The sequence below is a fragment of the Actinia tenebrosa genome, unplaced genomic scaffold (assembly GCF_029948245.1).
Source record: "Actinia tenebrosa isolate PJP-AT-01 unplaced genomic scaffold, QUT_ActTen_1.0 PGA_scaffold0__85_contigs__length_37466705, whole genome shotgun sequence".
NCBI classification, from domain to species: Eukaryota; Metazoa; Cnidaria; class Anthozoa; order Actiniaria; family Actiniidae; genus Actinia; species Actinia tenebrosa.
This window is the reverse complement of record NW_028292569.1, coordinates 822,443-848,924: the sequence shown is the minus strand read 5'-3', so window position 1 is coordinate 848,924 and position 26,482 is coordinate 822,443. Positions and strand designations below refer to the sequence as shown.

At 36.7% G+C, this 26,482-nt stretch overlaps 3 protein-coding genes across 3 annotated transcripts; 1 reads left to right on the top strand and 2 right to left on the bottom strand.

Moving 5' to 3' along the window:
* Window positions 1–2,208: 2,208 nt before the first annotated feature.
* LOC116305175 (von Willebrand factor D and EGF domain-containing protein) lies at window positions 2,209–25,603 on the bottom strand. Its single transcript, XM_089026127.1, has 25 exons — window positions 25,124–25,603; window positions 19,065–19,118; window positions 18,712–18,971; window positions 18,009–18,104; window positions 17,418–17,759; window positions 16,820–16,893; window positions 16,274–16,337; window positions 15,960–16,184; window positions 13,667–13,866; window positions 11,592–12,060; window positions 10,602–10,861; window positions 9,401–9,515; window positions 8,284–8,541; window positions 7,473–7,587; window positions 6,942–7,328; window positions 6,747–6,847; window positions 6,503–6,668; window positions 5,596–5,919; window positions 5,071–5,460; window positions 4,306–4,692; window positions 4,130–4,230; window positions 3,706–3,871; window positions 3,325–3,624; window positions 2,936–3,211; window positions 2,209–2,713 (listed from the first exon to the last, which is right to left on the bottom strand). The coding sequence occupies exons 1-25, from the start codon at window positions 25,563–25,565 to the stop codon at window positions 2,709–2,711; spliced, it is 5,577 nt and encodes a 1,858-aa protein (XP_088882253.1). The 5' UTR covers window positions 25,566–25,603; the 3' UTR covers window positions 2,209–2,708.
* Window positions 19,420–22,499, top strand: LOC148913151 (uncharacterized). The gene is made up of 2 exons (XM_089026125.1): window positions 19,420–20,030; window positions 20,441–22,499. The coding sequence occupies exons 1-2, from the start codon at window positions 19,701–19,703 to the stop codon at window positions 21,746–21,748; spliced, it is 1,638 nt and encodes a 545-aa protein (XP_088882251.1). The 5' UTR covers window positions 19,420–19,700; the 3' UTR covers window positions 21,749–22,499.
* LOC148913150 (uncharacterized) lies at window positions 22,727–24,832 on the bottom strand. Its single transcript, XM_089026126.1, has 2 exons — window positions 24,330–24,832; window positions 22,727–24,018 (listed from the first exon to the last, which is right to left on the bottom strand). Exons 1-2 carry the CDS (start codon window positions 24,542–24,544, stop codon window positions 23,601–23,603), a joined length of 633 nt encoding a protein of 210 aa, XP_088882252.1. The 5' UTR covers window positions 24,545–24,832; the 3' UTR covers window positions 22,727–23,600.
* Window positions 25,604–26,482: the final 879 nt, after the last annotated feature.

Here is a 26,482-nt window from a genome sequence, read left to right as displayed (position 1 = left end):
TGTCTAACAACAGTCGTCCAACTAAAAAAAAAGTTCTGCTATTTTCTATTGAATGATTTGCTAATTATATAAGATAAATCTCCAAGCAAAAGAAATATATCTTACGGATTCCAGGTGTTAGATGACCTTCAAGCTAATACTTAAGTAAAGCTGGACACTGTACGATGATGAGTTCAAAGTAACTGGATCTACTTGGCATGCTCAATTATTTTTTTTCCCAGAAAAAAACAATGTTTCATTTCTGTTGCAAGTTTGAACTGACCTTTTGATATGAGGCATTGAATACAACAATGTTTCATTTCTGTTGCAAGTTTGAACTGACCTTTTGATATGAGGCATTGAATACAACAATGTTTCATTTCTGTTGCAAGTTTGAACTGACCTTTTGATATGAGGCATTGAATACAACAATGTTTCATTTCTGTTGCAAGTTTGAACTGACCTTTTGATATGAGGCATTGAATACAACAATGTTTCATTTCTGTTGCAAGTTTGAACTGACCTTTTGATATGAGGCATTGAATACAACAATGTTTCATTTCTGTTGCAAGTTTGAACTGACCTTTTGATATGAGGCATTGAATACAACAATGTTTCATTTCTGTTGCAAGTTTGAACTGACCTTTTGATATGAGGCATTGAATACAACAATGTTTCATTTCTGTTGCAAGTTTGAACTGACCTTTTGATATGAGGCATTGAATACCTTTATTGTACGTTCAAACTCATTTTCATTGCGTAAAAATAGCACTTTTTAAATTGCTCAACGACTTTTTTCTAGGTTTTTGGTACGTATAGTTAATTAAACGATTTTAAAAATAAACCTGAACAAAGTTTATCTTTCTTTCCTCCCTTCCTTCCATTCAGCTAATATTTCTTCCTGTCGTCAGACAGATTTGGTTCCTTTTAAGTTTCAAGACCTGTTTCTGTCCTTTTTTTAGTTGATCCTTCTCTTCGAAACCCTATTTTTTTGTCTTTTTCCTAAAATTAGATGTTATCAATTTAAGTAAACGTCGATATGTTAGTCGGAGTTAGGACCCATACTAAAAGACATTGTATTAAAAGTATTATGACATCATTTTATTTCAGATTTCAGATTTTCTAGACTACGTTACAAAGTAAAGATGCAAGACTGCTGGTCAATCAAGATGATTCCATCTATCTTTGGTATAGTCCGCGATATTAAGGTATGACTCTTGGCACAGCTTCGCTATTACCTATTTATTTTCGTATTTGCTGTTATCATTGCTGTTGCTGTAGTGTTAGGAAAATATATTTTCAAATAATGCACCGTTTAGTATTGCATGTTATTCCCTATAGTATCTTTTCATTTCATACAACTCAAACAAAGTATCTTATTATCAAGATAATGGTACGTGGTCTGAAATAGTGTGTTTGTCATGTCATGTCAGTACACTTAGTATAGTCAGGCACTACCTAAAAGCGGAGCTCCCAGTACGATGATTGTCAATCTTTATTATCACCTTCCATATTTTATTAAGGAAAATTGGTAACCCATCGAGTAAATTTTTGATATACGTCATGTACCTCCGTACGTTCTCCTGGCTATGTATATGAGTAGAGTCGGAGTCGGATAAACCCCGCCTCCCGGAAAAGCCCTCCATTTTAATTTACAAGTATTGCGAAACTTTTTTGAAAAAGTAGATAAATGTTCAATATATGATCTTGAGAATAAGCTGTAATTCAAGTAAGTTCAACTTAAGAAAGCCAACAAAAGGACTCTTCCGAAACGAAATTTTTATCAAATCTAGCAAGAATCCTGCGCTACTTCGTTTCAGTGCAAGAAAAATCGATAATTTACTGCTTGAAGCTTTCAAAGTCAGTCACCTGCTCTCAATCAATCAGAATTGAATAATTATATTGAATGGACTAAGCAAGTATATTAAAATATTAATATAATTAATATATCAATAAGTGTTAATAATATTTACTATCTGAGGTTTGTAGCCGTAGGAACAATTATAAGGAAAGTGTTGAGCGAAATTGACACAAACGGTAGTTAAAAACCGAAACAAACAAACAAAGAAGAAGAAAAATAGAGAGAGAAGAAATGAAAGGAGAAAGCTAGAAAAGAAGGAAGAAAGGAAGCAAGAAAGAGATAATCCATTAATTTCGAAATGGATAAATGCATGTAAGGTGTATTTAGTGAAAGGACATGTAACCTTTATCTTTAGGAACAAGACAGTTCTCAAAATCAATCAAGGGGTATTTATTTAGAAGTATTATAGTTGACCAAGGTGAAATATCCTCATGTTTTTCATTGCCTGTCTTAATAGAGCCTATGAATAGAATCTTTGTAGTGAAGACCCGATGATCAAATTAGGGGAAAACCCTCGTACACCTAGTGAAATCTATTACATCATAGAATAATCAGCCAATACTTTTAAATTGTTTCAATATATTTACTGAAGTACTTCAATATGACTTTTATAACAACCCTTACTTCATCATAAATTTATTAGAAAATATTTTATTTTGCAGCTTGAGATATTCAAGTCTACATATATAGCATGCATAATCATTGCCAACTTAGTTTCGAATTACCATTTTTTAAAGCTTTTATGTTTTTGCTTAACTTTCTATAATTTCCCAGAAGTAAAGACGTAAAGCTTTAAGATAACAATCAACATTTGAAAGTACAAAAAGAAAGAGAGAAAAGGTTTTAAAAGTTCTTCGGCCGTGGCACTTTAACCTATGAATAGAATAATAACCAGGATTAGATTAAGTTTAAAGTTAAAATTCTGCCAGTGCATTGTGGCATTCACATGAAACACATATGGATTCATAAAAATCACAAAAGACAAAGGAAGACAAAGTTATGGAGATGTGTTGATTGCAAGAAAGCTTGCCGGGTTAGTTCACCACGGAAAAATATAATGGAGATCTTGATATACGTGATAATTAAGCTAGGTACCTCGAGCAAGAGTCCTGATCTGAATAAACGATGGCGACTCGCCTCTCTGGTACGCATATCCAATCACCATGAAGTAGTACATGGTGTCTGGCTCAAGGTTATCAATGACGCATGAAGATCCATAGCAAGCTTTCTTCATATTCAACCTGTCTTTCTGTTTTCCGTAATCTACTTGGACTCTGGTGGAAGGCATTGAGCGCTTTGGCTTTTCAAACCTGAGACGAATTTCCCTTAAACTGATGCCTTCGCCAGAGACTTTGATAGGAAGTGAAGGAGCTGATGGTAATAATGGCATATTTTTAATTAGAAATGAACTACAGAAAGCAAAGCGTAATAACGCAGCCGTTTTCAAAGGCCTTTTTATTGTTTGACTAACAACCTTTACTTACTCTTGACTTCGTAACACTGTCCTCTTTTCCACTGAGGATACTCTCCTTTACTCGTAAAGGCAGACATCTTTACACAATACTCGGTGTACGACTGCAGTCCAGTAACTGTGGTGCTGGTCAAATCCGCGGTGGATGTTGTTGTTGTATTCCATGTATCATCTGTGTATAGTTTTCTGTAGTAGATTTTATAACCCACGATGATACCGTTTCGTTTTTCTTTGGGTATCGGGGACCACCTCACCAGCATCTTGTCATATCGTTCTGGAGAGATGGCGTTTATGACTGGTGCAGCATCTGGTACTGCAGAAGGAAAAAAATGACCAAAAAAGACACATAGGTAAGATATTCATCTTAAATTAATATACCCTGAATAAAACTTACCATCTTCGCCTGTTTTTGCCATAGTTTCTACCATTTTTTCCCCATAAGCATTCACTACAGACACAGCAACACGATAATCTGTGAACTTTTTCAAGTAGTTCAAAGTCTTGGTTGTTACTGTTTTAGGCACTTGTTCCCATCTATATTTGTACTTCGGCTGAGCATACTGAAAATAGAATGGGATCAGAAGCAGCATTAAGCCCAGCTAAACTCGACGAACGAGTAGGACATGTCTGTTTTCAAGAAACTGTCATTAAACATATGTTGGACCATTTTTCAGATTTAACGTTGTGCAAAGCCCATCTTAATATAAGATAAAATATTTTGAGAATTTCGATTTCTAATCGTTTGGATGACGATAAAAAAGACGTGATCGCCCGCCAGCAACAAGAAACCATCATAAGCTTCCTATACATGCACATACCTTGACATAATAGTAGGATATGAGGTTATCTGATGGACCGAGCCAATTCACTTCAAGTTTTGTTGATCCTATGGCTTTCACTGTAACGTTACGTGGGGGACCTACAAAGGAAACAAAACTTCGTTCATAGAACGAAAGCAATTGAAATAAGATATGACGAGCAAAAGTTTACTTACAGACGAAACCAGGGCATCTTTCGCACCATTCTCCTCGAAATCTGTTTACGCATTTACACATATATTCCCCAGAACCCCTTGGGTGTTTAGGGTGGGGTACACATTTACCACCGTTGAAACACGGGCACTGTACTATACGTAGTGTCATCTCTATCGTGTCAAATGTGTCGCATTCGTCAGTAAGTTTGATGGTAAACGATGAATTTGATGTGACCTTCCATCTCAGTAGACCAGACGAGCTTAGGGTGTGACCAGTAGCTGTAGAACTGAGTAGAGAGTACGTGATGTTCATCTTTTCCGGGTCGTCTGCTTTCAGTTGTATGGAGAGATCTTCTCCTTGCAATGCATTTATGCTTGTTTGGGAAGTGAATTTGGGTGGTTTGTTGTCTGTTAAAGGTTAAAAAAAAAGATGTTATCGATTTAGCTGCCATATTGGAAATATGTCCTCATAATGCAAGGCTAATTCGACCCAGTTTTTCCTTAACCTCGGAATGGCTAATTGTAATGCATGTAGAAACACATTAGCCATCCCGGATGGGCTTTTATGACTATCATTGGAATATATCGCTGAAAACTCAAGCTTTATCCTAAAATTAAAACTTACCTTCATGGATTGGAACGATGTAGAAAAATTGCGAACAACGTTTTCATAAATGCTAGCCATACCACATTCGTCATTTAATACATTGTCTTTTCCGTAAATAATGAAAGTTAATCAAGCGGTCTCTGGCTTTAGGATTTTAAGACGGAATATATTTAACTTACTTCTAATCCCTTTGCACAGTTCACAATGTTCTCCAGAGAATTTCTCCTTGCATTTACACTGATACAGACCAGATCCCCGTGGATGGTAGGGGTGGGGTACACATTGGCCACCATTCAGACACGGACATTGTACTATACGCACTAACATGTCTGTTGTATCAAACGCTCCACACTCGTCAGTCACTTTGAAGGTGAACTTCTCATTCGACGTGACCTTCCATCTCAGTAGACCAGCTGAACTCAATGTGTGACCAGTAGCTGTAGAACTGAGTAGAGAGTAAGTTATAGGACGGTTATCAGGGTCTGTTGCTTTCAGTTGTATCACGAGATCTTCTCCTTGTAAAGCGTTGTAGATCATTGGTTTTAGACTGAATTGTGGTGCTCGGTTTACTGGAGTAAGAGAAAAGGGCATTTTGTTATTATCAAGTCTATCAAGGGGAATTCATAGGTCTCAGTTATGAAGCAGACAAGCATTTAACTCTGGAGAACGTTGTACCTTACTTCTTGAAGTTATACATGACTTACTTTTTGCTAACCAACAATTTGACACTTTCAATAGAGGGAACTCCCCTTTACTTGTAAAAGCTGTCATCTTGAAGCAATACATCGTTGTTGGCTTCAGTCTGGAAACCACGGCCTTTGTAACATTCACACTTGAAACGTTTCCAGTTCTTACAGTAAGCGACTGCCACTTTGCCCAACTTCCATTTGCTAAACCTGCTTTATAGTAGATTCTGTAACCTCTAATAATACCGTTACGCAAAGTTTTGGATATAGGTGACCATGTAATATTTATGGTGTCACAACTTACAGGAGTGATATTAGTAATGTTTGGAGAAGCATCAGGAACTGGAAAGAAATCAGTTGAACACCATCAAATAGAGATATGATTTATAAAAGAAAAAATATATGCAGTTACATAATTAATTGTCAAAATTGTACAAGAATTTCCCGGGGGGGGGGGGGGGGTACTCCCCTATATTTGCTATACGGGTATGTGCCGCCCTATAGGGTATGGTTTTTCGGCTTTTGGGTCTGAGGTAGGGTATCATTTTTTGGCATTTTGTCTGGGATAGGGTGTCCTTTTTGTCTGGGATAGGGTTACGATTTAGTCGTTTTAGTCTGGGATAGGGTTAACGATTTGGTCGTTTTTGTCTGGCGAATAGACTACGCTTTCTGACGGCACAAAAACAATAAAAACGCTAGCAAATATTGATTGCAATCTATTGACCAACCGGGTTTAGTCTGGGATAGGGTGTACAATTCTTAGTTTTAGTCTGGGGTAGGGTATGTAAAATCAAAATTGTAGGTCTGGGATTTCCAGCCTATCGTGAAATATACAGTTATAGCCTGACTGCAAAGAGTCCTTCTATCTAATCCCGTAGGTTCCTCTGGTGCTTGTACATATACAGTGACTTAAGAATTAGCTCACCATCTTCATCTGTTTTTACAATGATTTCAACCGTCATTGTGCGATTTTCATTCACAACAGACACTGCGATTCGATAATCTGTAAATTTCCTCAAATTAGTCAGAATCCAACTGGTTATGTTTTTTGATAAGCTTCGAATACTGGGGTTTTGCTCCAGTGGACCATACTGAAGAACACAATTTATAAAAGATATGTGTTAGTAACGCTCTTACATAAACATCAATTCTGGCTATTAATCGCTTACCCCCAAGAGGTAATATTCCACAGATTTGTCTTGTGGTTCGAGCCATTTTACTTCAACTTCTGTTGAGCTTAATTTCATTACACTGAGATTTCTAGGAGGACCTGAAAGCACACGAATTAAAAGCTGAAAGCACCGGAATTAATTGCCAGACTACTCTATGCCTTATAACAAAAATATGATCAAAGCTTGACTTACAGACTAGTCCAGGGCATCTTTGGCATCTGTCTCCACTGAATCCATTCACGCATTTACACTGATACAGACCAGATCCCCGTGGATGGTAGGGGTGGGGGACACATTGACCATCATTCAGACATGGACATTGTACTATACGCACTAACATGTCTGTTGTATCAAACGCTCCACACTCGTCAGTCACTTTGAAGGTGAACTTCTCATTCGATGTGACCTTCCATCTCAGTAGACCAGCTGTACTGAATGTGTGGCCAGTAGCTGTAGAACTGAGTAGAGAGAATGTCACAGGACGGTTATCAGGGTCTGTTGCTTTCAGCTGTATCACGAGATCTTCTCCTTGAACGGCTAACACAGCTGTCTTGGTGGCAAAATTTGGTGCTTGGTTATCTATGAAAAATATATTATTGTAATAGTGAATAATGTTTGTTCTCACTTTACAGAAACATTGTTAAATTAAGGAAGCCAAGTAATTATTTGAGTGTGTAACTTAGTGATATATTTCTTTATTTAGTATGGCCAAAGTCAGATTACTTTTCCTACGCGTCCAGGAATTCTGGTCATCTTTGGGTAAGCACTGCTGGCACCAGTCACGTGGGTTGGGCTCGTTGGCAGCAAAACAATGTCCTCTGATAAGACAGGAATTCGGCTGAAATCAAAATTTCAGAATAAGTTGACGGAATGACGCGCACGCTCATGCATTCGGAATTGAGTCACTAAGTTAGAAATGATGGCATACTCGAGCTCATTTCCTTTTTAAAATACATTAAGTTTTGTAATATTTTAAAAACATTTATTGATAAGAATTTAAAATTTATATTGAAGATCGGAAATAAGTGACTGGAATATGAGATATCGACCCATGCTAGTTCTGTTAACTCTCTCAGAGTTAGGTAATTTAGTAAAGGTTATTTAATGAGAATGTTGAAATCATATTTATCTGAAAAAAATCCCTGATAAGAATCCCTGATAGGAATAGGAATGTAACTCTGCTGAGCTTATTCAATGCCGTTAAATAACAAGTACTAACCAATACTTGGGCACAAATACAAATTATTGGAATACATAGATCTTATTAGACATTTTCGAGTGTAATACAGGTGGATATTTTTTCGTCCACTCGTATTCCACCCTAAAATGTCTAATAAGTTATTTATTATTGAGTTGAGCTTACCTTTTCCCAAAAAGAAGGCTTTAAAACGAAGTATTCCATGAATAATCTGGAGTATACAAATATCTCAGGATATTCGTACTCGCTCCAGGCTTTCTCCTGCGTTATTTGTACTCTAATTTGAATAGTTGGATAATGATAAATGTATATATGTAGTGAATATCGTGAACTCACCTTACGTTCACATATGCTTGAGTTGGTGCAGTTCATACACTTAGAATCATAAGTGACATGTCGTAATTGTTGAGCACTTGCATTGAAGCCATCGTTAGAAACTGAGATCATAAGTCCCCCAGCAGGGGTCCCCTCGTGATCATAATCACCAAGTCTCGTAGGTGGATCAGGCAGGTTGCATTTAACACCAAATATGTCCATCATCTTTCCATGTGTTGTGATAGGAATTCCACGTGGAGACCAAGAACCTGAATAAACCTCATTAGAAAGAAAATATGCAATTATTAGTTATCAAAGCACCAATTAATTGTAAACAGGGTTCCTTGACGTTCTTTTTATACAAGTAGATAATCTGTGGCTGTTTGGACCTAATATTATGGTCACCCTCGCAGCCGTTTTAGTCTCATTCCATTCCCCTACGGTCCCCACAAAATGCAAAACCGAGCGGTGTAGGAATCAGTTTTATCATTAGCCATGCTTTTAGGACATAGAATTACATATCTATGGTTTCTATACTTTTTTATTCCTTTAAATAATTTTTTAAACCCTGTTCAATATAATAGTTTTTACACATTTTGTTATTATAGTCCAAATTAATAGTTTTTAGATATATCAGTTGTTACTATATAGTTAATTATATTCTTGTGTTAATTTTGTAATTAAGCCTTTGGTTGCAAGTTTTAATTTTAATAAATCCACCCATGAAGTGGATTAATTTTTCGACAAAATCTAATTGTGGAAATCAAATCTGTATAAGTGTATTTCGAGTTCAAACATCTGTGGAAAACTCCAATGCACGACTTTCAAAAATGGCCGCCAAACTCGGTTGGAACTAGGGACAATTGAACGCAAGCGAGGTAAGTAAGGCCTCATTAATAAAGTCTACTCAGTACGATATTTTGTGTCAAAGTCATTCACCCTTACTTCAAAAGACGCTTAAGAGAACTCAAATTAGTGAGATGAATGACTTCGACATTTTTGAAAGTCGTGTATACTGAGCTTTTTCTGAGCACTACGCCTTAATTTCATTAGTTTTAAAAGTTGTTTATATATTGTACACTGAATAAGAGAATTAATGAATGACTATAGAAACAACAATTACACTAAATAAATATACCTTGAATTCTTTCACATGACACGTGAGGTTGTTTGAGTCGATAAACTTCTGTCCCAACAGATCGGTCTTTTTACATGGACGTTCACGTATATCACAGAGTCCACCGTTGTAGATACTAAAAAATAATGTAAACAAGACTAAGAGAAACGATAACTATTGTTATGAGACGACCGCTCTAGGTATGAGCTCTTTATTCTACTCTCTGTTCTCTCTGTGTTCTCTGTGTGTTCAACTAATTACATATGAGCTCTGTTTATAATAATTCTATGACATGTCATAGTTAATAGATTAACTATGTCAGTCTACAATCAACGTAATAATATCGTTGAATCATGATTGGCTAAAAGAATAAGTGAATTCCTAAGTGTGTATCTTAATAACGAGTATTACGAGTGAAAATCTTGGAGCTAAACATAGCTTAAACTAAAGTTAATATATGAATAGTGCTAAAATAACTGAGCGAAGGGGTAAAAACTGTGTAGGGCGTAACCAGAGGTACAAATGCTAATGGGAGGAGCTAAGAGGTTTACTTGTGAATTCAATGCATACCATTATCTAAACTTCTGCGTCATGGTAGCCTTACTGAAATCTTATATCGATATTTTTATATAGCTAATCGATCGTTCTTTATCTTCATACGATACGAAATAGTAATTAGAAAACTGATGTCTAGCCGTAATCTGTAAAAACATTAATTTTCTCTCTCATAACACTATTTATCAGATACATTTTAGTGATGCAAGAAGCGTATTCTAAACTTTAGTGTGACTCTAGGTATCGAATACTAATACTATATTTTTTAAATGTAGTTTTACTTTAAGGACCGGTTCGCGAGCATTGTTCGCATGCAGCTTTTTTCATGATGACGTCCTTCGAATGTTTTGATTAGCCTCCGTTGCAGACGTCCTCCTGGGGGAGGGATCCAAACCGAACCCCGCAGGACGTCTGCAACGGAGGCTATGTTTTGATGAATTTTTAAAAAAATATTTTCCATCTTCTCAGTCCAAAATGGACGCGATCTCGAATTTATTGATATCTCTAGAATCTTTTTGGCATTCAAAAAAATAGCTGCGTATTAGAAATAACGAGTCGATATCGCCCATTTCTTCAAGAAAAAGGATGTGTAATCGGGACATAATTAAAATAGATTCGCACTGAAATATACTGGGTTGAATTAATATAATATTTGGTTTTTACATACCCTAGTAATTCAGGCACTGCATTAACATCTATGGAACAGTCCCGAGCAGTATAGCCTTCATCACATATACAGGTTCTGTTCTTACACTCGCCACGTCCACTACAGTTTGTAGGACACAAGTCTTGCACTATTTCTTTTGAAAATATTAACTCACCATCAGAATTTTGAGTATAGAGTGAAAGATTTGTCAAAGCAGTCTCTTCACAAACTACTTTCATGGTATCAAATGCTAAGATTGCAAAATCTTCATTCCCAGACAACTGAAAGTGAAAAGATAAAAGGTAATTAGATTTCGTTAAGAAAAATCCAGTTCATGGGCGTGTACAACCAGGTAATCCGGGGGGGGGGGGGGGTACTACCACCCCAACTTGGGTAGGGGTGTGCCGCCAGGACCTCAAAACCCTGACCCTATCCCAGACCTAAAATTTTGATTTTACATACCCTACCCAAACTAATTAAAAACTAAGAATTGTACACCCTATCCCAGACTAAAAGACGGAAAATACGGAAAAAACGTTTTTATTGTTTTTGTGTCGGCAGAAAGCGTAGCCTATTCGCCAGACAAAAACGACCAAATTGTTAACCCTATCCCAGAATAAAATGACACCCTATCCCAGACAAAATGTCAAAAAATGATACCCTACCCCAGACCCAAAAGCCGAAAAACCATACCCTATAGGGCGGCACATACCCGTATAGCAAATATAGGGGAGTACCCCCCCCCCCCCCCCCCCCCGGGCAGGTAAGCCACTCATATAGACTCGCATACAAACGATTACTAGAGATAGCTATTCCCTTGGAGTGGACATCAGAAAATTCATATCCAATTCATTTATAGTTCCTATCATTATCGTCTAAACAAAACTCAGGGAAATTTGGAAAATGCGGTTTGAATTGATTGCTTGGGCGCCATTTTCAAATGAATTGAACTGATGTTACGTCCGCGGTGGTACAACCACAAAGCTAAACATTTGATTATAATATTATTACCACTAGATCATTGATACATTGTCCAATAGCACTTTCCACGCTTTCCGAGTCCAATTTCCTGCATGTTTTTGCTGCTTCTGAGCCCTCGATTAGTTTTGTGCAATATCGTTTCGCTCTTCGTTCAGGCCACCTTGTATAGGAAGTTGATCTCTTACTTCGTATTCGGTTCAAAGCTTTTTGTACATCATGATCAGCGACAAAAAAACTGCGATACTCTTGATTAATGATGTCATCGCTGTACCAGTGACTATCCACCGATCTTCGTTTTAATTCGAACATTGTAGGATCGATATTTAGTTGCACCTCGCGGCCTCCTTCCTCGATGTCATTGAAATGATTTGCGCTTGTTTTACAAGTATTGCTTGTAAATTTGTCGTCTGTTATGCTGCAAAAGCAGAAACGTTCTTGTTCGGGCTCTTTTTCATCTATGGGTAGATTTTTCTCAAGATAGCTCTCTTCTGGTTTAAGACTGTAAAAAAAGACTTGTAAGTACAGCTTTTTTTCATTAGTAAGTACAATTTCTTAAATATTTTCTTTGGTAAGTAGAAGGGCTTGTAAGGAGATGTAAAAAATGTTTTGCATGAATACATAGGTCTATACAAGATGATAGCATTTCACTTTGCTGGTTTTTCATAGTGATTTTTAAGTGCTCTAGATTGCTTTACGCTAAAAACAACATTCAACAACAAAGAAATCTTAATGGTCTACTAAAATGGACTATTTCGACTAGACTCTTCCACAGTCTCTCGCTCGTCCGTTCCGTCTCCACGCTTAGAGAGACTGTAACGGTACAATGACCGAAAGGACTTATGGGTCCCGAAAACTTGGACCCAGCGTGCTTTGGGAACCAAAATACTCGTCCACAGTCTCTCTCGTTTTCGCCGCCATCTTGAAAATATTGAAACTATAAATATTGAAATATATTGAGTCTATATTTCGACGATACGGCTGCCATCTTGTAACTCGTGGATACGTGAAGCGTAGAAACGAGTTATTGTGAAGGGTCTGAATATGCAAATGTTTCACTCGGTAGACGTCAACAAGGCGTTTCCATGACATTCTATAGGCACGTGCCCTTATAGCCCTGTGTTTTCCAACAATGTTATGGAAACGCCTTGTGATTGACGTCCACCAAAACTTTCTTCGTCGCGACAGAAACAATGCTATAGGAGAATGGCTGTAACTGCTAAGGTACAAATCTACACAATAGATTCGCTCCAATAAATAATCAGTAATTTACAGACTTGAATGAAGACAAATTAAATAGTATTTCTAAATTTCTATAAAATATTCACTTAGTTCACAGTGTAAATAAATAGTTTCATGTGAAAACTTCAGGCAACAAATCGATTGTAAGCGCCGTGACCCTTGAAGGTAAAGATAAGTAGTAACGGATAACGCAACGCTTTTTGTTAGCCAAAAAGATTTGAACGAATGATTCCTGAAATTAAAAACAAAATCCAGAATTTGTTTTTCAGAAGACTTAGCAAATAGAAGTCCATCGAAGTCGAAGTCCTCTTTCGTCATTGAAGTAACTTCAACAATCAAATCATCACAGAATTCGCTTCCAAACTCAACAAAATAACAAAGAACTATATATAAAAGGACGACTAATCATCTTACAAGCTAAATTGAGTATTTAGAATATGAAATCGAGCGAAATACTTTGAAACCTTCGAATGTCGACAAGCATAACGACACAGGGAGCCCAATCTCTGGAAAGTGCAACTAGTATCCACGAGTTCGCCAAACGGCGGTTTGATTATAGTAATGATGTCGATTGATATTAAACAGCTCACCACAAGAGAATACGACAAAAGATGAATTAAGATAACACATCGATCACTTTCACCCATAAAAGAAAGACAACACACGAAACTCTATGATTTTCTATTATCTTCGTTTTGTTTTGCCCCCCTGGCAAGATGGCTGCCGTATCGTCTAAGTAGCTCATTATATATAAAGCTTAATTAACAGAAATAAACTAATTACAAGCCAAATTCATAATAAAACAAATAAGTCAACCATGCCTTTTTGAGAAAAGTTAAAAATTAATTTCATATTTATTTACTTACAGCCAGCTATGGGAAAAGTCTTCTTGATTTGTATAGGATTGGCCATTTCGTCCATATTTAAAAATGTCACTACGAATACCATTGATTTTACCACAAAGCCCGTCAGTACTTACTCCATCTGTGTTTGGTGCGAACACGTAAACATCTAAGGTTATTACATAACGGTAAACTTTTACCCTAGTGCCAGAAGACAGTATGACCTAAAGTTGAAACCATCATTAATATATAATTTTATTAGATACATTAATTAAAAAATATCTATGGTGCCATCAACCAATCACACAATAACTTTAAACATTAAATAGCATTCGAATAAATTTCATATTTAAAGCAATAAAATTGCAAAATGACAAGCTAGTGCATAGTAGTGCGTAATAATTGGTGTCACATAATTTTAGACTTAAATGTAGAGTTTCGCGCGCTGTGAAAGCGACCAGTGATTGTGAGACGATAATCACTGCTCGAGTGGTGATTATGAGGTTTCCCAAAGCTTGTCAGAGCTACCCTTGGTTCTAGAGGGATTTTTTCGCGGATTAACTGAGAGAGGCAAGGGCCGCGAGAGACGAGAGAAAACCCAGGCTGCCCAGGCTATTATCCTTTGACGAAATCGAAGGCAGTGATATTTTTACAAATTTCTTGTAGCTTTAATATTCACTGGGAGTGGATATTAAAGCAATTATGTGGTAATTTCGCTTTTTCGAAAAATTTTCTTCCCCGTAGAAAAAATTGACAAGGCCCAAGAGACTCCGGTACCTAAATTGCCAATTGCTTTTAATCAGCGCGTTTAAAAAGTCTTCTCTTCAATCTTCACGAAACTCCTTTAATTAATTAATTTTTTTTTTTAACACCTGGTCGTCATTGTATCAATTTTACACGGTCCCAAGATGAGTATTTCTCGACATATTGAAATCAGAACATCAAATAACACAACCTACAACGTACAGTACCAGCTCCGAGGACACAATCGGATTTTGCCTCGCTTTGACAACCAAAGAGCAAAATCCCGATGCAAATGTTAGTAGAGATGGCATATTTCAATTAAATCTAACATGAGTTTTACTGGGTTGCCTCTGGTAGCCCAGCCATAAAATGCCTTTGGATTTTTTTATCTTTTTACATAGGGACCTGTCATAAAGTATAGGTGGGGATGGGGGGGGGGGGGGCAAAATCAGGGGGTGGGTCACATAATTTTGAACTCCTTCAAAGGGTGGGCTGTTAAAATTTGACTACTAAAAAGGGCCATTACAAAATAGAGTAGTATTACATAATTGTCGTCATCAGAATTTCTCAAGGAAATTTGCAGTTGCAGAGGATTTGGTTAGGTTAGGAAGTTTGTAGAACATCTGCAGTACCTTCCGAATGGAAAAAATTAAAAGGGCAAATGAAAAGAAAAAATAAGGAAGCAGAGAAACTTAAAGCACACGAAGACTATGACTGGAAAGGCATACAAAAAAGGGGAATGCTTAAGAAGCAGAGAGTTGCAGTCTCTTTAAAAAAGCACAACTTGCTCAAGCGCAAAATGTTCAAAAGTGAGAAAGTCCAAGTAATAAATGCTTGGCTGTCTATGCAGCTTTTAAATACTATGACAAGTACAACAGAGGAAGAGCATGAAGAAGATGGTACTTCACGTGAGGACACTGAAGATGATGATACTTCATGTGAGGACATTGATGAGGATACTGAAGATTTGGATAGCGACGAAGAAACTAACATTGTTACTCATGAAATAGGAATTACTGATAGTGAGGAAAACGATAACAGAGAAAGAAGAAGCCGAAACAGTGAATGTTACAAGAAGTGGTACAGACGTGTGCAACCAAGAAAATTCTTTTGGGATTTAGATTTTTTTCAGGGGTGGGTCATCTGCAATTTTGCTCCTAAACTGGGGTTGGGTCATCACATTTTCAGCATCATTTTATAATGGGCCAAGATATTAAAAAAAACACTTATTCTATTCCCCCGCCCCATACTTTATGACCAGTCTCATATACCTTCAAGCGTCTTTTTTTTTTTTTTTGTTCAGTGTTTCACGTAGCGGTAAATCATTACATTAAATTGAAGTAAATTGAATTGTACTCAAGTTATACAGTTATATACACATTCATAGATTTATACGTTTCGGTTTGAATTCATAAAATGTTTTGGATTTTTATGATTTTATCTTGTTTCAGCTGTTTCAGCCGTTTCAGTTTCAGCTTCTTACCGCGACCCCAATCTCAATCCAATGCTGCCAATCTGACGCTAGCTTCAATTCGGTAAGCAGTCCGCGAGCTATGCTATTGTTATTTCATACCTCGTGCTCCAAAGATTGACCTTTCAAATTTTCGTTTACTTGTATTCCGTTGGCCAGTCTTCCAGGGCTTTTTTTTCTTACAAATAATTTTGTGGGTTCCTTGTTTTCGTTATTTAGCACCTGATTGCAGATAGATAATTCTATAACGTCTTTTCCTTCTCTTATTGCTACGCCGCATACACAGGTTGCTCCGGATTTGTGACATGTCCAACTGCGTACGTGAACCTATTTTTAAAATATAACACTTTTTTTGTTAGGATTAAAACTCAGAGACTTAAACAATAAGAAGATACATGAAACAGCAGGTAGCTTACCTCGACTTTTAGGGCACTGTTTTTGTACATTAGGAAATCGCCTGCTTCATTGTAACTAAAACGCCTTATAGAAAAAATAAATAAATTTAATAAATCAAGATTTAAGGAAGATATTATAAAGAGTACTGCTTATGACAAAAACGGAGGAAATTCATGAGTTCTTAAGTTTAAAGTTTTGCCTACAGTTTCGCATGAGTAGAAATGGTTGACATTATTAGTATAAACCTACTAATGGTCTATCACAAGTCCTGTGCTCTGATTCGTTGAGCTACTAGTGGTCTTATAGTATTAATGTCGGAATCGGGAGTATCCGAAGGTTTCCTAGTTTTTCTTCGCTGCATGCTTACGCCTCTATATGCAAGCGGTTTTCGCTTGCAATTTCATGAATGAACTGCTTCTGACTCCGATTCCAATTACAGCGTAAGTGCCGATGGCTAGCCAGTTTATCGGGGTTGTTGTCTGCACAACGGAAGACGAGCAGTCCACTGCAAAAAGGAATGCGTTCATTTTTGAGAATTTCATTCAGAAAAAAATGACGAAAATTACCTTCCTGCAAAAGTATGCAAATAAGGATCTGAAGTTGAGCGACATGAATTGGTGTTGGTGTTATCCACTGATACCTATAATTGAACATTATACACTAAATTTTAAAATCTCTCATTGTCAGTAGTAGTAAATGCTGTTCTTGAATTAAAGTAAAGCTATATTTGATTTGTCATCTGCAATTGCCTTTATATCACACCTATTTCAGAAATCCTTGTCGCACCAAAAGCCTCAAGCAACAAGCCAAGACCGCAGAGAACGCCAGTACTTTTAGCTGTAATTAGTTTATTCATGGTGCATTTTCACTTATTGACTTCACAAATTGCTCCGAGCAGGGCTGCTTGAGATGATAATTAGTGGAGAGCTATAGCCATTTGCATGAACCATAAATAAATCAATTGTAATTAAAAGTACTCATGCAGTTTACCAGTGTAAGTTTTACTTCATAGATTACACTTTTTTATTGTAACTGCAGTCGAACTCAACAAATAAACATTGCCGGACCAACCAAAGGCCGGTTAAAATGAGAAATTTATCGTTTGAGTGATAGCAGTTATAAATGGGAACTATATGTGAATGAACGATATGAACTATAACCTACCTTTAATGATGGCATTCTATACGCCACACTATTCCAAAAAGGATTACTTGTAGCTGGTCGAAAATGAAAGAGATAGCTTTGTCGATCTTCGTTTAGGTTATCACAAATCCCACTAATTGCGATTGATTGTCCCTTGGTCATGTCTTGAGTCGTTAAATCAACGGAGCATTTATCGACTGCAGCTTGCTGTTTTTGTGCTTTGTACTTCTCTGGTATGAGAATCGACACGGTAACACTGTCCAATCCAAATCGTGCAGGCAAAAAAGGAACAGTTGGTCTTAATGTTACTGTCGCGTTTCTATCTCCTTTGCATTCTTTAACGAAGATATGTCGTGGTGAAACCTAAGTATAAAGACAAGACGAATATTCTTAGCTGTAACTTTTTATTTCATCCGTATTATTTATCGATTTTCGACAGAAACTTAAAGACGCAACAGGTATAATCAATGCTGAAAGTTTTGAGAAGAGGTGGTGTGCACTTTAAAATTGTTGTTTTCATACTAAGTAACTGGTTCGCTTCTCATTGAATAGGTCAAGCCAGAAATTTGCCTTTTGATGTAACAAAAATATGTGATCATTGATCATACTTGCCTCTATTCCAACATAGTATTGTTTGCTGTCTTTACCAAATTCTGTCCATTCATTCATTGAACTTGTCGAATACTTCATTTTCAGTCTGCAGCTAACCTGTTAAAATGCTGTCCTATTAAAAATTCGAATGTTGAGAGAGCGAAAGCGGACAGAAAAGTGGCTGACTGCTTTGGTAGATAATAAACAGAAAATTCAAAATTGAAACTTTTTTCACCTGAAATTGCTTATTTCAAAAATGCAAAGAAAAATGGGGTGTCCCGAGCTTGTTTTTGAGACGTCATGACTCCGGAATGACATGCGCTTGTACAATTTTGGAAAAAATAGCGAAAATCAAGCTCTGTACAAAAAAAATCATAAAACCGAAACTAAGGAAGAAACCCGAGTAATTTTCTCCGAACACGTAACTTACACTCACTATATTTATAAAATACTGATAAAAGTTGTTTTAATAAGCTTTGTAGACAATGGAAAAACAGATTCCATACAATTTGTTACTAAATAGATACAATTGGTATTTAGTTTGATTTTATTTCGCCTCAAAAAAAAATTATCATGATGTCATGAATACTACTTTCAAAACTTCACGGGTATCTATAGATTCCGAATTGTATGACTCTACAGAGTCCATGCAATTTCATATACTAATAATAATAATTAATATTATAATGGATAAAAGAAGTGACTTCAAGGTTGGTGAACTAACCGTATCTCCTACTGCGAAATGCCCGTCTTTACCGACTTTTATCGAGCTTTGTCTCTGAGTACAGTTGTCATCATCTCTTTCGCACCACGAATCTAACAAGACAGGTGAAGTAAACGAATTTGCGTACCACTCAACGAGATATGAGACGTTGTTCCAAGCAGGAAACTTAAAACTGCAAACCATTTGTAAAACTGAACTTCCTCCATAAGTGATGGTTGGTAATGGGACAAGACTCTCCGGGAAAACGTTTATATTTGAAACTAAGAAATAAAACAGAAAACGATACGAGCTTATCATTAAACCACACCAGAGCGCGCAGCTACTTTACTGGATTTTATATTTGATTTACGTACTTTTGCAATTTGGGGGCGTGCCTTCTTTTCCTCTGGGACATGGTTTCCTGTCACCTGTTAGCAAGCAAAGTAAAAACGTATTGAGGACTTTATGAAAGGTTTTGACTGATACCACTGAAGATTGCCGATGAATAGTATTCTTGACGTGTACTCGGTCTAACGCCAAAGTTGGTATCGAGCATTTAGAATGAGTGTATTATGTATCACTCGACATTTCTTGTGATGTAAATGTCTTTTTACATATATTTATGTCTTATATATATTTCTTTTAAATATATATATCATAAAAAATACTAATATTAAAAAACTAACAATCAAAAGTTAAATACAATACTGTAAGTTATTTAAAGGACAACTGACCCCAAAAATTGCCGTTTTTCATATAAAACTACAACGTACATAGATCACATAAATTCAACTTTGAACTCTGATACAGCTTCTATGTCGCCGAAAAGAAATAATCAATTCGCGAAAAATAGCAATAGAAGAGCGCCATATTTGAGCCCGCAATAAATTACCGCATTAATGCCGTGACGTCACAACGTGAAGCTTGCATTCCAAACTTGTTGAGTTTGTATATTTCGAGTGCTAGTCGATCTTTTAATAGTCTAAGTTAGAGTAAGTTTCTTAATCCAGATGGTCCATTGTTGTGTGCCAGAATGCACCAACCATTCTTCCAAAACTGAGTCTGTTAGCTACCACAAAATTCCTAACAAAATAGCTCTTCAGAAGGCATGGATAGCGCGGATAAAGAGAGAGAACCTGCCGCCTTTGAAGAACTGCTACGTTTGCAGCGATCACTTCGAGGATTCATGCTTTGAAGTGGATCTGATGGAGCAGTTAACCGGGATAAAAAGGAAGAGGAGATTAAAGAGCGATGCTGTTCCGTCAGTATTCAATTTTTGCAAGCCAGCTAAAAGAAGAGCTACATCAGAGAACCGGCTCAAACGCAAACAAAACGAAGAGGTGAGATAACATGTCATTTATACATAACATAGTTTACATTGTTTTTCGAAATAATCACTCATGAAAAAGACTTATTAATGCATACCGAAGCGAGTCATCAATCATTAGCTATTTATGCTTTCATAGATGAAATGTTGCTTAAAATCATAAGTATAGCTAGTAATATTTGATCGATACTTGAAATTTTCAAAATGGTTATTTGCACGTGTTTAGTTTACATTTGATATCTATTCGTAAACCATAACAATGTTGCCGTAATATTCCAAATTTGCTTGGATAAATGACCACGGAAGAATAATTTATAGCATTGTTGGTTAATATGTTTATTTTGTATTATTTAAGGTAAAGTAGGCCTCGAAGAATGGTTTATAGTATTGTTGAAAACATTGTTTATTTTTGTATTTTCAAAGAATGTGGAGCAGCTATGTGCCACAATAAATCCCTCGTGTGAAGATCCACCAAGTATGGAAACACCAGAGTTCTCTCCTGAACCACTTTGTAAGGAGATTGGTGTTCAGTGTTGCCTTGGTTGTAGATATGTTGTAACATCCACTGTATCAACTCAGACAGAGCCTGGATACTATAAAGATGCCGACACAACAACAGTTTACAATCCCTCCCCTTCACCAAACATCAGTAGAGATGAAATACTCAGTGTGAGCTTCCACGACCACAGCTACAGTACTAGCTATCACCCCTCACCAGTAAAGTCAATGCCAACAGTGTCTCCACAAAAGTCAGAAAAGTCTTTGTTTTCAGAGGAAGAGGGACTCCCACTAAGTGACGATGATCATGGTTTCATTGTTTCATCGCAAGAGACAGTTTCAACAGCGGACAGTGAATTAGAGCCAGAAAACAAAGACTGCAATAAAACTCTTGAAAACCATATCAAAGAACCTAAATATTTGGTATTTAACTCTTGTTTGCAGCAGTTATTCAAGTTTTGTAGAAGCTGTGGAGCACCTGTCGCTGATGTCAACTTTGTATGTCAAGGCAGCCTACTTATTGTGACAACTATATGTATGAAACATCATGCTTTGACATGGTACTCACAGCCAATGTTAAATCACTTAGCTATTGGGAACTTGTTGATTTCCTCATCAATATTATTTACTGGTAATACTTTTACCAGACTTCAAAACTTTGCATCCTGTCTTGGCCTAAAATTTCTGAGTGAGAGGGTCTTTTACAGACATCAGGAACGTTACCTATTTCCTGTTGTTAATGATGCTTGGAAGAGAGAGGAGGCTGCTGTAATTGAAGAGCTGTCAAATAAGGACATAGTAAATCTCAATGGTGATGGCCGAAGTGACAGTCCTGGCCATAGTGCTAAATATGGCACATATACTATGATGGAGACAAGCACAGGGAAAATTGCCACCTTCAGCATTGTTCAAGTCTCTGAAGTAACCAGCTCCAATGCTATGGAGAAAGAGGGGTTTCTAAGGTGTTTGAACACTTTAGAAGACACGGTCAGTATAAAATGTATCACAACTGACAGACACACATCCATCACCAGCACTATGGCAAAAGATTTTAGCCACATCAAACACCAGTATGATGTGTGGCATCTTTCCAAGTCAATTGTAAAAAAGCTGAACAAGAAAGCAAAATTGAAGAAAAACCAAGAGCTGGCACCCTGGATACAATCCATTTCAAACCATCTTTGGTGGTGTGCTGCTACATGTAATGGGGATGTACAACTTTTGAGAGAGTAGTGGAAATCTGTTGTTCACCATTGCGTGAACAAGCATTCCTGGAAGGATGCAGAGGTATTCAAAAAGTGTGCCCATCCTCCCCTAACCCGCAGACAAGTGCGCACCACACACTGGATCAAGCCGGGGTCACCAGCTCATGTGGCCCTAGAAGAGGTTGTCCTTCAACCAAAGTTACTTAATGACTTGGCAAGATTGACCGACTTTTGTCACACAGGAGGGCTTGAAGTTTATCATTCGATGATGCTGAAGTATTGCTCAAAAAGAGAGCACTTCTCTTACAAGGGAATGGTTGCTCGTACTCAACTTGCTGCCATTGACAACAATTTCAATACAGCTAGAATTCAAGCAATTGTTCAAAAAGGCCCAAGGAGTGGAGAAGCTCGTTATCGCAAGTGCTTCCCTAAGATGCACAAGCGCTGGGTTGTTAAGCCAGTCTTACAAAGAAAAAGCTATGCTTTCCTCCCTGAGCTACAACTGAAAGTACTTGAAATTTGTGAGGGTGGCATGGAGGCTGCAGGGGTTGACCCAATTGAAGAGGTTGAATTACCAAGAAACATTGCTAGTGTTCCTGCCCCAGACAAACAGGAATTGATTGAACGACACCGGTCAAGATTTTCTAGGTAATTAATTTAAATGGAATGTAGTAGAGACTAAAAACACTAAAATGTGTAGTGTTAAGTGATGCTAATTCTAACCATTTCCTATTTTTAATTAACACTATTTAGTAGAAAATAATGCAAAGCATCATTGGCACTCTTTTAGTCATTGTACTCTAGTGAATAGCTGTTTTGAAAGAACTGTCAAGTAAGCCTGTCGTCCCAATCCCCCTCATCTTTGAACAGTTGTGTTCATTACTGGTAATAATTACAATGCTTCTACAAATGGGAAGGTACATGACAGACCCAAGTAAAACTGCTATAAACAAAATATGTAATTAATGTGAAGGGGACCTGATTAAAGTGGTAGATAAGTTTGCAGTTTTTAGATGTTCAGATGAAAATTTTATTAAAATATCATTACCACTTAGGAAACGATTGACTTTTAAATGAAATCTTAAAAGAGGTCTTTTCTTTAACTATCTACGCTCCATTATATATGGGGTCTCTCCCAGTATGAATGTAGTATAGAAAAAATTCCAGCTGAATAGTGACTTTCGCTTTCACTCATGGGATCAAGATGTTCATTCATTTGCTCTCAGTGAATTAATCAGCACATGATTACTGAGCTGCAAAGGGCCTATTTGCCTGGAAAAAAAATATATGAGCCATAAATGGCTGACAAGCCTGGATGCCAAGATTTCCTAGTGCCAATTTGTCTGACAATGAGACTAGTCAGTACCGAGATTCTAAGATGGGGTGGGATTCTATCACCAAGAGAATATTTTTTTCATTTAGCACAATTTTTGAATCCATTATAGCATGCTACTTCAAGGCAAATTCTTTATAAACAATACTGACTAGCCTTGTTTTCAGACAAATTGGTGCCCAGGAAATATTGGTTATCCATGTCTAGTATAACTGCAAAATTTGCTTGGTTAGCTCATGATTTTGTCCACTAGTGCTTTGTACACTAGGTTCTCTATTCAGCTGGATATTTTGTCTAGGTGTAGTTGTTTTTAAATAATAAAATATGCAAAACCTAGAAAACATTTATATAAACAACTTTCTATATGTACTTCATCTAAAAATAAATTCATGACTAATCTTATACATTTTGGTCTCAGCCTTTCCATGTTTTCCTTTTCAATTTATCATTCAGAAATCCTGATAGAAAAAAATCCACTCTGTGTATATGAAATGAAGTAAGGAATAAATAAAATGCATATAATAACTCCATGTAACTTTAGGCCAAGCTAATCGTCTGCATAGTGAAAACCTTCAAATTCAAAGTCCTCCTCTAGTCCAGGGGGAGGGAAGTGTGCTCTGATGCACATGACAGCACAAGAGGGCAGAACAACCCGAACTTCCTTTCCAAGAACTCCCCAGCACCATCTTGCTAGTTGCCTATATGCAATGTGTCTGTACTGCTTGTGCTCTGGGCCTTCATACGCATTACTGTACTGCTGTTTGTACTGAGCCCATGCGGTTCGAAGAACATACTTATTGGCACAAACAGGTAAGAATCCAGGATGTTGAGTAATGCATGGTGGTGGTTCATCAGCATCTCCATCTTCAACAACAGACTGGCATGTTGCAACCACTTTTTCGATTTCTTGGCAACAAATGCATTCAGATATTGAATCCATAATTTGGCAGCTACCACAGGTACACCTATTTAACAGAAATAAAACAATTCTTAGTATCTTTGAACATTATCAACGATTGTCCCAAGTGAGAATATACATACACAACTATATCCCTGTATCTATATCCTGCAGTATATAACTTATTGACTATCAAGCGATGTTTTTAAACATGTTTTTAATTAAAATTGTGAAAGTTGGTATTGCTTTTGGTCGCAAACTGGATTCATGCATACCAATATCTAAAGAACATATTGCAAGAACACGAGTGGCAAGATACGATTTTATATAAAATGGATATGTAGTTCAGTTTTGTGATAAGACAGAAGTACGACTTACCAATCTGAATTTGTAAGTCGATTGTTCTCTTGTTCATCGTCTTCAATAATGTCACTGTCAGATCCTTCTCTGAACTCTTCATCTGAGGAGATTTCGATTTCTGGTTCAAACTGATATGGCCGTAAACCAAATTCGTCGTCCATTCCGAAAAATTCTTGAGCGAAATCGTCTCCCGAGCTGTCCGAGCCTTCGGAAGAAGAATTAGATTCTGACATGCCTTTAATTTGATGACCAAGTTGTATTTTTTCGCAAAATATTGAGTAAAACGTATAAGAAACTGAGGAAGAAGTCAGGCAAACAACTGGAAGCTTGAACTCTTGTGACGTTGTGACGTCATTACGCTATTTTTCTGAGCCCGCGATAAAAGCGCAAGATGGCGGCCACCAGAGCGATATATGCGATGTTTTCAAAAAATTGTTTTAGAAAAATGGATGCTCTATCCCCTTTAAAAACTGGATTTTTGGACTTCTCAAATGATGTAGTTCCTCTTAAAAATGGGTCATTTTGGAGGGTCAGTTGTCCTTTAAAGAATATAAATCCAAATTCATTTGAATCGATCATAAACTTAAATTAATTAGAAATTTAAATATATGAATAACGAAAACTACAAAAAAATATATAAATATATATAAATCCCAAATCTGATGGTAGACTTAAATGATTTCAACTTAGACTAGGGTTTAATGTTATGTTGTTCGGTAAACTCAAATTGAACACTCGATTAACTGAACTTTTAAATGTAAAGCTCTTAACATTCCTTTTGTTCACGGTAATCAGTTTCACTTATATTTTACCTGCACAATATGCCATAGCACATCCTCTTGGGGGAGTGAGGTGATACACATAGACGTTCCCTTCGCACAATCGGACAGATAAAGGCAAAGTAGTTGAACAACCTTTCCTTATATTAAACAAATTAACGCAAGCTTCTGCCTTAACAGTGTTTCCTATAGTTGTGGGCAAACTTCCTCTCATCCAGATTGGTGCAAAAGTTCCACAGTGCAGGGGAGCTGGTTTCGATATGGGTATCTGCAAACCGTCCTTAAATTTATACCATCCTTCGGATAGTTTTCTGTCACAGAGCGCTTTTTCTCCCTTTTTTAACTTGTAACTAGCACTTCGAAAAGGATTATGAATTTCCCTAGCTTTTCCACAAGGATCACTACAATCAATCCCAGTAGCCATTAAGAATACTGAGACTAATAGCAATGTCAGGTTAAGGTACGCATCCATCATATTTGGCAGTTTCTTCAAAGCCTGACAGTTTCTGTCCTTTGCGGTTCACTGTTCACTGTGGTGTATTTATTGACATTATATATATATATTTTAATTTGAAAAGTGATACTTGGGTTAATTACCACTAGTCCCTTTTTAGGCAAATTGTCTTCGCAATTTCAGGATATCGCATGCTATGAAAGGTCATATCAGTACAAAATTGTTGAAATACATATTTTAAAAATCATTAGTTTCTCTCTTTCTTGGATGGATTAATTGATATTCAAAGGCCGGTGCAATATAATTGCAATAAAATTATGGTTAAATAGGACAAAAACGCGAGAAAAGATTAGCTGCTAATTGTTTCAACAAGATCCAAGGTCAAGTAATATCTCGCTGATGACTAGCATTTTAAAATTAAATTCCGATATAGTTTCGTGCACAATTACCAAGAGAAGACAAATGTGTATATATACAATACTAACTCCTCTGTGCACTGATATACGACAAAAACAGCAAAAGCAAAAATAATAAAATGGAATGACTTTCAAGAAAATGAAGTAGTGGAATTTGTTGGTTTATTTTTCAAGGTAGTGTGGCAGAGGTCAGACTTCCTGTTTTGATGTTTTAATTGCATCTATAAGTGGGTCGGTTGATGCATAAAGGTGAGATGTCTATTTTGGCCCATATTGACCTGTCAAGAATCAGATATTTTTTAAAAAGTTATTTGGCTGGAATGTTTCGATTTTTCCCATTTAATGAACTAAGAAGCAATGTACATAATCGATGTTCTCAATAATCCCTATTTAGGCAAATTGTCTTCACAATTTCAGGATATCGCATGATATGAACGAAAGGTCATATCGGTACAAAATTTTTGGAATACATATTTCAAAATCATTTGTTTTTATTTTTTTTGGACGGATTAATTGATATTC

Coding starts and splice junctions, on each gene's coding strand:
- LOC148913150 (XM_089026126.1), bottom strand. CDS start 24,544: ATGTCAGAATCTAATTCTTCTTCCGAAGGCTCGGACAGCTCGGGAGAC. Junction 24,019..24,329: donor CGACTTACAAATTCAGATTG/GTAAGTCGTACT, acceptor TCTGTTAAATAG/GTGTACCTGTGGTAGCTGCC.
- LOC116305175 (XM_089026127.1), bottom strand. CDS start 25,565: ATGATGGATGCGTACCTTAACCTGACATTGCTATTAGTCTCAGTATTC. Junction 8,542..9,400: donor GTCATGTGAAAGAATTCAAG/GTATATTTATTT, acceptor CTTTCTAATGAG/GTTTATTCAGGTTCTTGGTC. Junction 3,212..3,324: donor ACAGTGTTACGAAGTCAAGA/GTAAGTAAAGGT, acceptor TATTACCATCAG/CTCCTTCACTTCCTATCAAA.
- LOC148913151 (XM_089026125.1), top strand. CDS start 19,701: ATGGTCCATTGTTGTGTGCCAGAATGCACCAACCATTCTTCCAAAACT. Junction 20,031..20,440: donor AACGCAAACAAAACGAAGAG/GTGAGATAACAT, acceptor GTATTTTCAAAG/AATGTGGAGCAGCTATGTGC.